Here is a 15714-nt window from a genome sequence, read left to right as displayed (position 1 = left end):
GATGCATTTAAGAAGCATTTCGACAGACATGAACAGGGAGCGAATACAGGGATACGAACCATGTGTAAACAGGTGGGATTAGTTTAGAATGAGATCATGGTCAGCACAGACGTGGTGGAGAAAAGGGTCTTTTCTCTGTTTTTGTGATGTTCAATGTACTAAAGGGAAAAATACAGCAGTAAAACAAAAGGCTGCAATAAACAAAGGATATTAATTCTTGTTTTGCACTTTAAATTTGGCCTTTTCCTCAAAATGAAACTTATAGTTTCATGCTTTTTGGACTTTTTTTTTAAAGCTTCCTTCTATTTCCTCCTCTGCATGCTTTACTTTTTCCTCTAGTATCTCATTCCTCTTCTTCACTCCCATTCTTTCAAATTTCTTCTCTCTCTGGCTGACTGTGTAAGGGACTCACCCCAGACTAAAGTCGCCCCCAGCTCCTCCTGCGACCTGCCATGTCGAACTCTTGCCACTCTGCTTATCTACGGGGGAGTCTCGGCTCCTTCGCCGCCGACATGAAGAGAATGATCAACGCGCCGCAGATGAGGTGAGAGCAGCCACAGGCAAGGCAGGACACTCCGGGGATTGGAGGAGGGCGACAGGCCTCACACGGACAGTCTTAATGTATAATTTGAAAAACAAGCATAGTTCATGGATGATCGGAGGAGAATCTGTCTAGAAGTGCCATGAGAGGCTTTATTTCGGTGTAGAATCAGTGCGGGGAATAGCTTCCTTTTAAAAACATAAATACATGTTACAAAAATCTTCTCAATTACGAATAACCTTAAAAGCTTGTTTTCCTACACGCACATACTTCAAAAGTAGTTTCGTTGGCCGGTTCTGCTCGTTGGAACATCTTGGAATCGATAAAAATTCGAACTTGTAACTTTTAATTGATACTTCGTGAATGGCCAAACATGCAATACTGCTGTGTCTTGATTGAGTAATTTTGCTGTTTTGGAATTTAGTTCCTGCAGAAAATTTCTTTCCAGATTCAGCTGCAAGTTCTCACTTTTTGGTGGACACATGCACATTGAGAGGGGGAATCATTGTCTGGCTTTTCCGTCTGGAAATTTCTAAAAATGAAAACCAGTGGGGAGTCAAATGATGTAATGAAGAATACCCAAAATTCAGCACTTTCTAAAGTTTCATCAAATACGTTTAGGCTTTAGCCAAAGTTTGAATGGTAGAGAGGTACTTTTTACTTAACTTACTAATTTCTAGAAGTGCTATGTGAATCATGATTTAAATAATGTAGTTTTGCATTTTTTAAAAAAATCCCAAAGGAAGTTTTTTTTGAGCAGATCAGAACAATAACAAATAACTGTCCCATAAAAATCTCCTAGCTTAACCTATTTAATAAATAACAGATGTAGTGTTCAAGTTGCTGATGTTTTTTCATTACATTTCAAAAATATACTTCAATTCTAAATGATCTATCAGAAAATACAGTTCCAAAACAAATTTTGCAAAAACATTGAAGTTCTAATGAGGAATGTCAAAATTCAATCATGTTGCAACAAAAAATGGCATTTTCTAAACATGAAAAGAAATCATTCACATTCTCACGAAAACTGCAAGAGTATCCTGAAGCCCCCAAGTTGCTAATACATGATGATGCCACTTTGAATGATTTATGATTGTGGTGGAATCACTGCAGGATTTTCAAAAGAACAACAGCTGATTGTCATTAAACGAGGCACAGTGTATACTGTAATGCAGGGGTGTGGAATATTTCTCTTGTTGAGGGCCTGTGATTAAAGGATGAAATTAATTGAGGGCCGCAGACACAAAAGCCCCAGCTTAATTTAGTTTTTAAGAGAGTGAGGTGAAATGGTCAACTCACCAGTGTTTTACACTGATGGCTAAGATTGCTTAGCGTCAGTAAGCCTTCCTATGTCTGCTGGCAATGAAGATGTTGCTATTTGTAACTGTTGCTCTAAAATTTCATCCATTAGTCTGGAATGCAGGCTGCTCATTGCCAGAGAAAGCTCTGAAAATAACTGCTCACCACTTGCCTCAGTTTCCTGTCACTTGGTCAATTCTTGTATTCATGCTTTTACAGTCCCCTTTATTCCATGAATTGTAACTTTTCTTACAAGTCTTTTGGCTAAAACTGTATCGAATGCTTTGGAAGCTCATGTAAATCATACCGATAGCATTGCCTTTATTGATCCTGTCTGTTAAATCCTCCTCAAAATTGAACATTCTGACAGAAAATAAATCTCAAAAGGATAAACATTTGTGAAAATAATTAGGAACATGCGTAATCTGTTTCTGTCATGCACCCCCTTCCCATTCTGTCTCTTGCTGTCCCACTTTTTTCACTGTTACTTCCCCTTTCCCACTTTGACTCTCCTTTCTCACTTGTTTTCCTCCTTTTCCAGTTTTCCCCACTCTTACCATTTCTCCTTTCCAATGTCAGTCTCCCATTTTATCCATTCCCCCACTCTCATTCTGGGACAGAAGATAGAACCCTTGTTTTTCCAACTGGGAGATACAGAAATAGCAGGTATTATGCCCATAATTCAGTATTTTGGAATCTCTAAACAGACAATTTCAGACAAATGGAAAAGAAAAACTTTGCACCTCAGGTAGAGTCTCTGTCTGGAAACCGTGTTTATTTCACACATGAAGATTCAAATAGGTTTCATGTTAATTTTCACTGACGGTTCCCCCCCCCCCCCCCCCCCCGCAATCCTGGCTTACTGCAATTCCAGCCCCGTCCCTTCAGTTAGAGTTCTCTCCAGGTGCATAGCTCACCGCTTCATGGGATTGCAGTCTGTAAGAAATCCAGTATGTGTGGGAATAACCCAACAACTTTAAACGCATAATAGGTTGAACTAAACAGAACATTTCTGAATAGAATTGCTCACACGTTACTGGCTGATTAATTACATGACTGGATTTCATTTGTAGTCATTTTCAGTGAAACTTGCACTGAAACTGACAAGATGGTCTGTTTATATTGCTGCTGTGTTAACATGGTGCTACAGATACAATGCACGCAGTTAGTCTTGCACTTTCATGACGAAGATTTCCAGCTTGAACATAGTAGTAAAATCATCTGGTTGTTCGAGGGAGGCCTTTACTGAAAGATGATACTCTGTGCTTTGCAGGCTCATGGCACTTTTTAATATATTACAGTCTAATAATAGCTCTGAACGAAATGACACAAGAACCAGCATTTGGCAAATACCAAGTGTGACTGGAAATTAAAATCTTCATGAAACATCTGTGAAATAATCTTTAATCAAAAATAGTTATGTTAGTTAGTCACCTTTTCAGACAGTAGCTGGAATAGCATTGTTTAAGACAGGGAATAAAGATATAAGATATAAAGATATAAGAATAAATGTATAAATATAGACAGCCAGATGCTGTACAAATACACCGTTTCAGTCCGGGAAGCATGAGAAAATTATTGCATAATCCATTGAATTGGAATTGAGTAAGGCAGACTGTAATGATAGCTTAGAATTTCACATTGGTTCCTGGCATTGTTTGTGTTGAGTGAGTTGGTGTGGGGGGTGTTTCTGATTTTGCTGACCTCTGACTGTTACTTGTCCACATAAAACGGAGTGTTGTTCACATTAGAGATCACATTCTTCTTCTGGAAGTAAGAGGCTTGATGACTGAATCACCTTTACTCATTTGACAATTATTTCTTGACCCTAACACTTCCTGGCAGTCAAATTTCCAGTGACGTTGCTGATCATTTGAGTGCCATAGTATTATTATCATCATTGACAACAACAATAACAGCAACTCACATTTCCATAAGGCTTCACGTTTGCAGCAAGATATAGGTGTTATAATAAGGAGGAGAGTGGTTTGGTGGATGCAGAAAGTTGAGAGGAATAGGGAGACGAGAATGAAGACTAGTTAAAAAGGTGTGGTTCGGGGATGTTCTTGAAATGACAGCAGGGGCCAAGATGTTCAGAACTGGGCAGAGTTCTAACGAAGCAAGGCTGTGGCAGCTGATTTTAGTGGATAGTGAAAATGGCCAATGGAAGGGTCTAGGCCCGAAAATGTCAGCTTTTGTGCTCCAAAGATGCTGCTTGGCCTGCTGTGTTCATCCAGCTCCACACTTTGTTATATCCAAAATTGACTCAGAATTCTACTTGCTTCACTTCTGAACCCACAGTAATTACATCCGGTGAGTTCCTCATTTCGTAAGCAAAGTATGCTTGCAACATTTTGTACTCTGTTTTGACAGTTGATGTGTTGATGGGAATCATGTTTGGCAAACCAACCTGCATTCACTGGTAGGAATTTGTCTCGCTGTTCAAAGATCTCTCTCTGTCTATTGGATCACCCTCAGATTATCAGTCACCAGAAGAATCTTTGGCAGTCCAACAGACATCACAGTTTACAGTTATTCAGCTATTGAGAGACATGAATTAGATTTTATGTGTCTACATCATTCAGATCTTTTCCATACACTAAATCCTTATTTAAAGTTGAGGGTGCATTCCTGATAATTGCGGCAGTACGTGAAGTAACTTTGTGATTCGTGATTTCTCACATGGATCAGCGTAACAACCAAAGTTAGATTCCTGCGGAGATTTCTTGTCTGGAAAAACCAATGTACGAATGGATGTGCATTCTTGACTGAAGTAACTTGCAAAATATCAGAGAAACATTGTAAAATTTCACATTAGACAACCTTCGGCTCGAGGGCGACTAGCTTCCTGTCTGGCTGATGAATACAATGTACACACTGCAAACTCTGCAGTGTGGGGCAGTTGTTGCTTGAAAGGTCCATGTCTGTTTGTGTTAGTATCTTCCCGGCATTACTGGTGTTACTGGTACCCCCTTTCACTCTGGCATCATGCGCTCTCTTTTGGTCATTCTCCATTAGGATTTCACTTCGCCTCTTCCCTGAATTAGAACATTCTTGCCAGTTGCTTCCTTGGCAGAATGTGAGTGGATTCAGTTTCAATGCAGTCTTCATCTTCAGCTTGAACTGCATGCCTGATAATTCCACTCCATAGGATGCAAGAAATTCCACCATGTCAACCTGACGGAATTTGATAAAGCCAGCTTCCTTTGCCCAGGTCATAGTTTCAGATTAAACCTCAGGAACAAAGTAATGATATTCTTCTTGGACATTGACACACTGAGGCCACAATCTCTGCCGTGCATCATCCACACATGTCGATGTGACTTCATCTTAAACCTCGCTAGTACTGTTAATGTCCTCGTAATCATACCAAAATTCCTTGATTGATTGATGCTTTCTGACCATTTATTGCCTTGATGTGTTGAGACAGAGTACAATGGAGGACTTGAGTGCAGGTCTGGTATTGCTCCCCAATCCATTGGTTGTATCAGTGAAGTCATGTGGGCTGCAGGAAAAGCAGCTTCCTCGTTCTAAGAGACTTCATTAAGGCTGATGGAATGATCTACGCAATTATCCAACAGCGACAAGATGTTAAAGGCAGGAATCTGGCAAAGTATGCACTCACATGGGATTGGCATACAGTGAGACATTCCTGAAGGAGTGGCCCCATCACCTAGCTTTCCTTTTTAAGCACCTAATGAGGTGCACATGCTCCGGGGAGTAGGCCCTCAATGGTCCATGGTTACTCAGTCCTGTACACTACTAAAGGCTTAAGCTTTAAATCTCCTGCAATGCTCCATAAAACCGTAAGATGTACGAGCAAAAAATAGGCCATTTGGCCCAATGTGTCTGGCTACCAGTCAATGAAAATCATGACTAAGCTGAAAATCCTCAACCTAATTTTCCTGCCCTTTCACCACAACTCGTGAGTCCCTTACGGGTTAAAATCTGTTTGTCTCAACTTTGAGTATACTTAATAATCCAGCCTCCGTTGCCCTCTGTGGTAAAGAATTCCACAGATTGACTACCCTCTGAGAGAAGAAATTCCTCCTTCTCTGAGGTGATGCGCTCTGATCCTAGACCCTTGGACAAGGGGAAACAATCTCATCTGCCTGAGGTGGGCAGGCATCTGCTCTGTTAGGCTCTCTGTGAATATTAACTGTTTCAGTAAGTTGTCCTCTCAATTCCTATGAGTGCAAGCCAAACCTACTCAATCTGTCCTCAAAAGAAAATCCCTGTATTCCAGGCATCAACCTAGTGAACATCCCCAAGAAGGGGACCAGCCAGGCAACCTTTGGCAGCTTTTACTTTCTGACTTTGTCTTCTTTGGCAAATGGTATTGTTTTTTGAGGTATACCTTTACAAAATAAGCCCCTTCTCAATGATACTGTAAACTTGTTTGGCTGAGCAGTTACCGTCTTCAGTGACTCTCTTCAAATGGGGAGGGAATTCATTAAGTGGTTCTGTATCAGCACTGGCTGCCTCATCCGACATTTTAACATTGTGTAAACAGGAACACATTGAATGACGGGTCCAGTATTGAAACTCTGTTGGAGAAGTCTTACCTTGCTGATTCTGTCAGACCTCAAGCAGACTTTTGACTTTTTCTTGGATTATCATCAAACGTAGGGGCACCTGGCACTGGTTTTGATCTTTGATCCAGGAAGTCAGACGTTTTCCATGGACTCCGCGATACCCCTTCTACACTGACTCTCCCTGCTTGCAATTAAAAATGTAATAAATAAAGATTACAGGAAGTTACAGAGCAGATGCTTTTGGGCATGATTCTTAAAAAAAACCTTGCATCCAAGTTTAGTAGGTAATAGGAAAACAAATGGAAAATTGGCTGTTATTTCAAAGACAATGGTGTGTAAAAATAGGAAAGTTTAGCTAAAACTATACAAGGAACTAGTCAGACCACAGCTGGAATATCTTGAACAGTTTTGGGCTCCTTACCTAAGGAAAAATATACTGGCATTGGAGCAATCCAGGTAAGGTTTGATAGGTTGAAATTGTGATCAGAGATAATGGGGACTGTAGATGCTGGAAAATCCAAAATAACAAAGTGTGGGGCTGGATCAACACAGCAGGCCAGGCAGCATCTTAGGACCACTGGGTGTAGGCCCAAAACGTCAGCTTTTGTGCTCCTAAGATGCTGCTTGGCCTGCTGTGTTCATCCAGCCTCATACTTTGCTATCTAAGATTTGATAGGTTGATACTGGTTATGGAGGGACCATCTTATGAAGAGAGACTGAGAAGGTTGGGCTTGTAGTCATTGGAGTTTAGAAGAAAGAGAGGTGACCTTACTGAAATATATAAAATTCTTGGGGAACTTGACAGAGTAGTTGCAGAAAGGTTAGATCCTCTCTTAGGAGAGTAGAATTTCAGAGTAAGGGGTCTCAAATTTAGGACAGAGATGAGGAGCAATTTCTTCTCGGAGGGGAGTGAATCTTTACGACAGAAGTCTGTTAAGGCTGGATCATTAAGCATATTTCAAGCTGAGATAGATTGATTTATAACCAGGAAGGGAATCATAGATTATGGAGAAATTGATTTTGAGTGTTATCAGATTTGTGATCTCATTGTATGACAGTGCAAGTGTGATGGGCTAAATGGCCTACTTCTGCTCCTATGTCTTATGATCTTATGGTCAAAGGATTTGTGCATTTTCTTTAATTTTGTCAGTGTTACCACAGATTGTTCTCACAGTGATAACATGGTAGCCAAAGATCTCTAGTAATAAGCAACCGCTCACTTACTTGCTTCAAGGTGTTTTAAACCATCAACTATCACTGCTAGGCTGGTGTTTTCCCTTGATCTCTATACGACAGCAGTTCATATTCAAAGGGATTATAGCACCAAGTTACCATGTGAATAAGGGATTTAAAAAATTTTCATCTACCTTGCTTGCTGCCTCATTGGTTTTAAAATGGCTCTAGCAGATGGTGGGAATTTTCACCCAAACAATCCCTGAGACAATGAAAGCACTTTCATTTTATCTGTGTGCTGAGAGGAAGCAACCCCTATTCGAAGATCAGCTTCGATGAAGGAAGGCTTAAGTCAAAGAGACTACTGAGCATGGACACAATGGCGCCAATGCTATCATGGGCATGATGTTGCCAACAAATTCTCAGAGCCTGACCGTGCCATTGTATATGATGATGGCGTTTGTGCAACAGCTGATTTTAAACTGGTTTTAAAACCTGGGATGCATCTTTAATTAAGGACACTGGGCACTAAACTAATGGTAAATTGTTTTAAACTGAATTCCAGATGTGAGATGAGAGGGACTGCCCTTAACATCAAGGTCACATTTGGCTGGCGGCATCAAGGAGCCCCCGCAAAACTTGAATAAATGGGAATTTGGGGAAAGCTCTCCGCTGTTGGAGTTATACCTGGCACATAGGAAGCAGGCTGTGGTTGTTGGTGACTCATCTTAGCTTGAGGACATTTCTGCAGAAGTTCCTCAGGGTAGTGTCCTTAGCCCAACCATCATCAGCTGTTTCATCAATGACCTTAAGATCAGAAGTGGGCTGTCTGCTCATGATTGCACAATGTTTAAAACCATTTGTGAATCTTCAGATACTGAAACAGCCCATGTTCAAATGCAACAAGGTCTGGGCAATATCCAGGCTTGGGCTGACAAGTGGTAGGTGACATTCATGCCACACAATTACCAGCCAATGACCGTCTCCAATAAGAGTCAATCTAACCACTACACCTTGACATTCCATGGCATTAACTTCATAAGTTCCCCTACTATCAACGTACTGAGGTTTATCATTGAATAGAGACTGAACTGGATTTGTGCTACGAATAAAATGAGTACAAGAACAGGTCAGAAGCTAGGAATACTGTGGCAAGTGGCACACCTCCTGACTCCTCAAAGCCCATCCGCCTTCTACAAGATACGAGTCAGAAGTGTGATGGAATAATCCATTTGCCTGAATGATCATAGCTCCAACATTCAAGAAGATTGACACCATCCAGGACAAAGCAGCCTGTTTGATCGGTACCTCTTCCACAAACATCCACTAGCAAGACTCAATCACAGCAGTGTGTACAAATACGAGATGCACTGCAGAAATTCCTCAAAGATCTTTAGCACAAGGCCAGCAGGCACATGGGAACACTACCACATGCAAGTTCCCCCCCCAAACCTGGCTTGGAAATGTATTGCTGCTCCTTCACTGTTACTGGGTTAAAACCTGGAATTTCCTCCCTGACAGCATTGTGGGTCCATCTATTGCATATGGACTGCAGCAGTTCAAGAATGCAGCTGACCACCACCTTCTCAAGGGTAACTAGGAACGGGCAATAAATGCTGGTGAGCCCATGATGCCCGTGCCCCACAAATGAAGGAAACAAAATCGAAATGATTATCAGCAGGGTAACTTTAAATTAGGACTTACTGTGTATGACAGTAGCACAATACATTTAAAAAGAATGAGCCATTGGAGTTCAACAACATTTCCATCGCACTTTCAACATTGTAAAATGTCCCAAAGTACTTCACAAGAGCATCTGATCAGACAGTAATCAGACAAAAATCAAGCCGAAGGAGACATTAGAAGAGGTAGATCAAAGGCTTGGTTATAAAGCTTTTTGGCTCTCTTTGTTGTCATTGTGTTTTGACACAAAGATGCAATCTTATTTGTTTCATTTCAACCTCCTAAGACTAAGGTCATTACCAACCAGCAAAGCTGTAGGATGGCTGTAATGCTTCTTAGGAACTGAACGGCAGATTCAAATGTCGCATTTTAGCCCTAAATCTGGGAAACGCATTGCAGTAGCTGACAGTTGGGGTAGAGCAGCTGATAGTTTGCAAGATTTTAAGTCATTGGTGGTGACATATTGGCCAGAGTTAATGTATGGTTCAGTACTTAGCTTTATACCTTTTAAAATTAAGTGGGATATCATCCATTCGTGAAGAGTTTTTATCAATTTCTGCTGATGATACTAGCATGTACATCCAGAACCTCAACCTGAGCTGCAAATCTTCTCAAAACTCACTAGCATGTACACTTCAGGTGGTGACCATTGGGTTTTTCTGTGATACATTTTACAGTTGAGTAGCTTGGGAAGAAAATATTTAAGTATTAACCAGTAACTTGACTATCAAAATAACCCCAGTAAGGAATCAACACTATCAGACGTGTAGTAGAAGAGAGAAAACTATTGTTACCTAGTGGTCACTTTTCCTGCTGCATGCTGATAATTGTAGTCCTAATTATGTAGAGTTGCCATATTTATGAAGTTTATAAATACAATATAAAAATTAGTAACTGTACCAAACTCTTTTGAGATACTCTGTGTAGCAATACAAACTTTAAAGATGCAGTTATGATATGCCAATTTTATGAATTTTCTGATGAAGTCACAGGACTCATAACATTAACTCTGCTTTCTTCCCAAAGATGCTGCCAGACTTGTGGAGTTTTACCAGTTTTTTCCGTTGTTGCTATGAATTTGCTATTTGTTCCACAGGATGAGCTTTACAAATATACATTTGTGTTGTGATTAATTTGGTTTTTATCTTTTTTTTGTAACCAGTGATATAAAATTCATTGTTGGAGAGGAGAGGAAAGTGGTTTACGCTCACCGCTGCATCTTAGCATATCGCTGCGAGGCATTTAGTGCCATGTTTGCCGAGCGACTTCTGTCACGTGATGCCAAAGAAGCCGAAGTTCCGTTTGTTCTATCAGATGTGCGGCCAGATGTCTTCTTGGCTGTGGTTGAGTTTCTCTACACAAACTGTGTGATGCTGAGCCGCGATATAGTGAGTACATTTGTTTCTGGGCTGTATGGACAGTTTTTAACATGAGAAGCTGATTGGTTAAGTGAGCCAGCCATCTGCACCTTGTATAGTGTGGCCCAGGCCTTATTTCATGACAGCTCATGTACCACAGATATCAGATGGATATTCAATGCAGTTTATTTGTCTTAGGCCAGGCACTAAGCTCAGTTTTGACCAGGGTGGTGGCAGAGTGAAGGACAAAATGGGGTTGTGATCACTGTTTAGGGCATGGGTGGAAGGAAATGATCGTAGGGTTGACCAGAGGCAGCTCACTAAATTATCCTCATAGAACGCTTCCCTGCCTCCAAGAAAATAATTCAAAGGCTACCCTTTCAGACCTGTTAACTACATTGCCACTAAGCTAGGCGGAAATGTGCTTCAGGTACGCTATTGTTTGTTTTTAAGCGGTAGTCACTTTGCTTGTTGTTGGATGTTCCTTTTCATTATAAAAGGAGCTTATTGCCTCATAAAATCAAAACAGGCCAGATTAGCAGCTGGCCCCTGTTAGCCATGGCCATGCAAATGTTGGTTTTAACAGGATGGAGTCAATAGATTTATCAATGTGAGGTCGTTATCCTCTTGTTAATGCCAATGTGAGCAACTTCAAGTCAACCTATCTTTGGTACTGATCAGATTTGTGTTGTGGACGAGGACACCAGCTGAGAACATGTCTATTTTTGACTGTTGTTGTCAACAATAGAACCTTTAGGCCCATCTCATGAATTTGTCATTAATTTAGAGTGCTTTGGTGAACTAGAATTTCCCTAATTGTCCAGAATCCTGATTTTTATCCCTGGTAAAAGCCAACCTCCCTACAAAGGCACCTTTTCTTTTGTACTCCTGGCTTAAGCTAAAAATACACCACAAGTGTGCACATATGATTTTCAATATTCATCAATTACTTGTAATGTTGCAAATGCAGCGGGAAGATCATGTGTATTTTCTGGGAAATTGCATTTGGAAGTCAGGAGAAGAGATTACTCAAATGCCATTTTAAAAAGTTAGACTGCATTACTTCTATATTTCCTTCCTAAATTCTGTTAACATTTGTAATAAAATTTTCCGATGTAAATATGTCATGCTGTAAGTACATCAACCCTTGGCAAGCAGTAAGTAAAGATGTAAAACGTTCTTCATGTGTTTTGTGCACAGTTCAAAAGCAACTGAAATTTGGAAAGTGTTAAAGCAAAGTTAGTTGGAATTGAATGGGTTTTCCTGCAGTTTAAGTTGAAGAATTGAGAAACAAAAATGAGATACTATACCGTCAGCACTGCTGGAGAGTGCAATTATAGTATGACCAGTTTATGTGGACAGGTCAGCAGTTTCAGTTGTATTGGAAAGAGTAGAGTGGAAATGCACACAAATGTAAAATTCTCCTTGTATTTTACACATATTTTTCTGTTGTCGACAGAGCTGGTGAATGGAGCAAAGCTTTTGTGCTAATGGAAGTTGTGAGGTTTGTGGATTAAATTGATGCTAATGTTTCCTTTCCAAATTTCATTTAATGCTGTGATTTAATTCCAAGGGCTTTGATTATAACTGAAAGTTAAAATATTGTCTCAAAGAGAGGAATAACCAATAACAATAATATCTCCCATTCAGGTGCTTAGTTTTCACTCTTTGTAACCACTGCTCCAGGGCTTTTTCTTAAAAATCAATTTCTGAAACTTTATATGACACCAGGTTATAGTCCAATAGGTTTATTTGAAATCACAACCTTTTGGAGCGTAGCCCCTTTGCCAGGTGAAGTGAAAGGGAAACACACAGACACAGATTCCATATTTGTCAGTTGAAAATTAAAATATTCTTGTTGTTTGATAAAAGATGATGCTCAACACTAAACATGTTGCAACTGGATTTATCGCTCATCTGCCACTGGATGTCTGTAGGATTCGCACTGTACTGAAGAGAGTATAAAGTTAGTTTTCCTGAATCGAGAAACGTCTTCCAAATCATAAATTCTAGCTTCAAAATTTTTATTTTGTACTACTGAAGAAACACTTTGTTAGTGTAAGATTACTTATTGATAGATATTTCTCTGAATTTGAGATCAGGCTATCTTCTTGCTCGAAGCATTGAACAGACTGAGAAAGTCAGAGCTCTCTAAACAATTGCACCAAAGGAGGGAACACCTAATGTGATATCACTCCAAACAGATTGATTTTCTTCCCTCTGGGACACAGTATACAGACCCTGCTGCGTTATCCTCGTTGTTGAATGTGATTTGTAACCAAGATTTAATTTATTTTGTTCATGTTTTTCCCTCTTTGTGAAGATGAGGATTCCGGCTGGGGTAAGATTTCTTGAGCACTGACATCATCTAGAAACTTTGCTTACGTGGGCATTCTTCACTTGTATAATTAAGCATTGAGGCTATTTTTCTGTAGTGGCATTGTAATCAAGCCTCACACCTTCAACACCTAATATCTGTTCCAGTGTACTTTAAAGCAAGGAGAGATATGTAGTCAAGGAATAGCATTTAGGGGTGGCATGTTATTCCCTTTCCGACACTAACTGTCCTATTACACATAAGTTATTTAACTTCTCATTTCTGTGGTTCTATTACATACTGACTTTACCAACTGAGTTATTTGGGTTAGAAAGATACTAGAAAGCTATGTTCTTGTATTTGCTCAGATTTGGAAAGAAAACATGAGTGATGCACACCAAAATGGCTAATCCGTTTTCTAAATTTGATATCAAAATGTCTATACAGATGGAAGATGGTATGTAATAGCTGAATATTTTACTACTGCCAGGGATAAATATCTGTTCAAGATCACAACCAAATTTGCAGCATGATATGCAGCAGGATCATAAATGAAATGACGGGGAACCACAGCTGACCAATCCACTGGAAGTTCCAAAAGTTCCACAACTTGCATTGTTGTATGAAGTCTTCATACATTAAAAAAAAACTTTTCTTCCATTTTGTTTGACTATTTTCCACCGCACTGGGTTCTCCACCCTGTTGCTATACACCAGTCCGAGGCTGATAGGTCTGAAAGCAAAAGCTTCCAGATCTCTTTTTAAGTTTTTCCATTAGCTCTTACGAGGTGGTGTTCTGGCACAATTATTTGCCTTTTGATATTCAGAGAAATTTACATTTTCCTTTAGTCTTTGCAATAACATGGCTTCAAACAAAAAAATCCATTGAATAAGGTCCATTCCAAAATTATTACAGTCAATTGGAGCTATTATGTTATCAATGTGTATTTTCAGAAAGTATTCTTTTCAATATCAGTTGAGTATCAACTACCCTTTAACAGAGGGACTAAATTTTTCTTTTTAGATGTTCATGTATGGTCCACAAAAACTGATGCCATTCCTGCCAAAGATGTGGAGTGAATATTGTTCAAAGGAATTTGTCTTGTTGCTTCATTATGTGCAGTGGAACACAAAGCCTCGATGGAAACTGGCAGAAACATGTTGAAAATGAGTAGCACTGATATATGTGCATATCATACTTGCTTTAAAATTAAAACATGCCTTAAATTAAGTAGCTCAATAGTAATCCATGATCATGATGATATCCATGAATTTGTTCACTTCAACTTTCTGATACCTATCTCTTTTTTTCAGGCTCTGGATGTACTTACATCAGCAGTGGAATATGGCCTGGACGAGCTTCAAAGGGTAAGATTTTTGATTAAAAATGTCTGGTTGACAAGATCAGAAAGATCAAATTGCTTTTGTGGTGGGTATGTAGAAGTATGAAATATGTACTTGACTTAACACTGGGATGGGCAGTGATTCATAAATTCTTTCATGATGCAACTTCCTAATTTCATAATTCTGCCTATTGTGATTCATACGTGCTTACGAAACTTGCAGAGACTTGTAGCAAGAAAAGCACTCAAATTTACATTGTATTTTATACTCTGATTATTTTGGATCCTCCTGATTTATAATTTTATATATGTGTATTTACAAAGTAATTTCATCATTCCTTACATACTTCTGGGCAGATCATTTTAAATATAAATTTTCCTTCCCTCAGTGAATTGTCCTTTGTCCTCTACTGTTTGCCGCTCTCTGATTCAGTTTATCGGTGTATGACAGGAGCACTAGCAAGTGACCAAGTTTATTTTGCTTTAAACCTTTCAAGTAGATGAATTTGAGCTGAGAAAACAAATGCTTTTATTATTTGAGAGTAAATTGCATTGATTCCAGACCTATCAGTAGCATACACAAAGAGAAGGAAATGTCTTTAATTGACAATAATAGCTATAAATTTTCATGTAGATTTGAATGGAAATCCTGAGGTTGTTGAATTGCTCGCCAAGCTGGCTTGTTTTCCTTCAGAGTTTTCATCACTATGCTTGGTAACATCGTTGATGAGGTCTCCGAAGTAGCAATGTTGCTCTACTTTGCTTGGAATTTATACTGTCCGGTTGTTATGGTGAGTTGTGCCATTTCTGGTTTTATTCTATATGGGTTTGTACATGGGGTCCACTTCTAAGTGTTTCTTGATTGCATTATGGGTTGTGAACCATGCCTCTAGGAATTCTCATGCGTGTCTATGTTTGGCTTGGGCAATGGTGGTTACATTGTCCCAGTTAAATTGATGGCCTCCATTGTCTGCATGTACTGATATTAAGGAGAGCTTATTGTGCCGTTTTCGCTGCTAGCTGATGTTCATGTATTCTGATGGCTAGTTTCCTTTCTGTCTGTCTGATGTAATATTTGTGGCAGTTGCTGCATTTTCTTTTGTAAACTATGCTGGTTCTGTATGTTGTGGGAATGGGGTCTTTAATCCTTCTGAGTGTTTGCTGTTTGTCGGTTCTATGGACTTCCTAAAGAACACAAACCAGACATCCCCCTCAGACCTATTATCTTCCTACTGGGCATATCTTCACAAAAACTGGCCAAGGACCATCAACAGAGATTGAAATACCTAGTCAATGGTTCATCCCATTCCATCCACTCAACCTAACAATTCTACAACACCCTCAAGAACATAAAAATCAGTGATGATGAGATTATGGTATCCTTTGACATCACAGCTTTAATCACGTCAATTGACATCCCACTAGCCAAAGAAACACTGATAATAAAGTCTAGGCCCGAAATG

At 39.6% G+C, this 15714-nt stretch overlaps 1 protein-coding gene across 1 annotated transcript in view; it reads left to right on the top strand.

Annotated features, from left to right (window-relative positions):
* The first annotated feature begins 347 nt into the window (after positions 1-347).
* The window catches only part of LOC125456053 (BTB/POZ domain-containing protein 19-like), a 163439-nt gene continuing 148072 nt past the window's right edge, over positions 348-15714 (top strand). The window contains exons 1-3 of the mRNA XM_048538714.2: positions 348-544; positions 10397-10622; positions 14223-14276. Coding sequence (XP_048394671.1) covers positions 453-544; positions 10397-10622; positions 14223-14276 — 372 coding nt within the window. The 5' untranslated portion in view covers positions 348-452. The remainder of the gene's footprint in view (positions 545-10396; positions 10623-14222; positions 14277-15714) is intronic.

Source organism: Stegostoma tigrinum, chromosome 8 (genome assembly GCF_030684315.1).
Source record: "Stegostoma tigrinum isolate sSteTig4 chromosome 8, sSteTig4.hap1, whole genome shotgun sequence".
Classification (NCBI taxonomy): Eukaryota; Metazoa; Chordata; class Chondrichthyes; order Orectolobiformes; family Stegostomatidae; genus Stegostoma; species Stegostoma tigrinum.
This window is presented reverse-complemented; position numbering and strand designations above follow the sequence as displayed.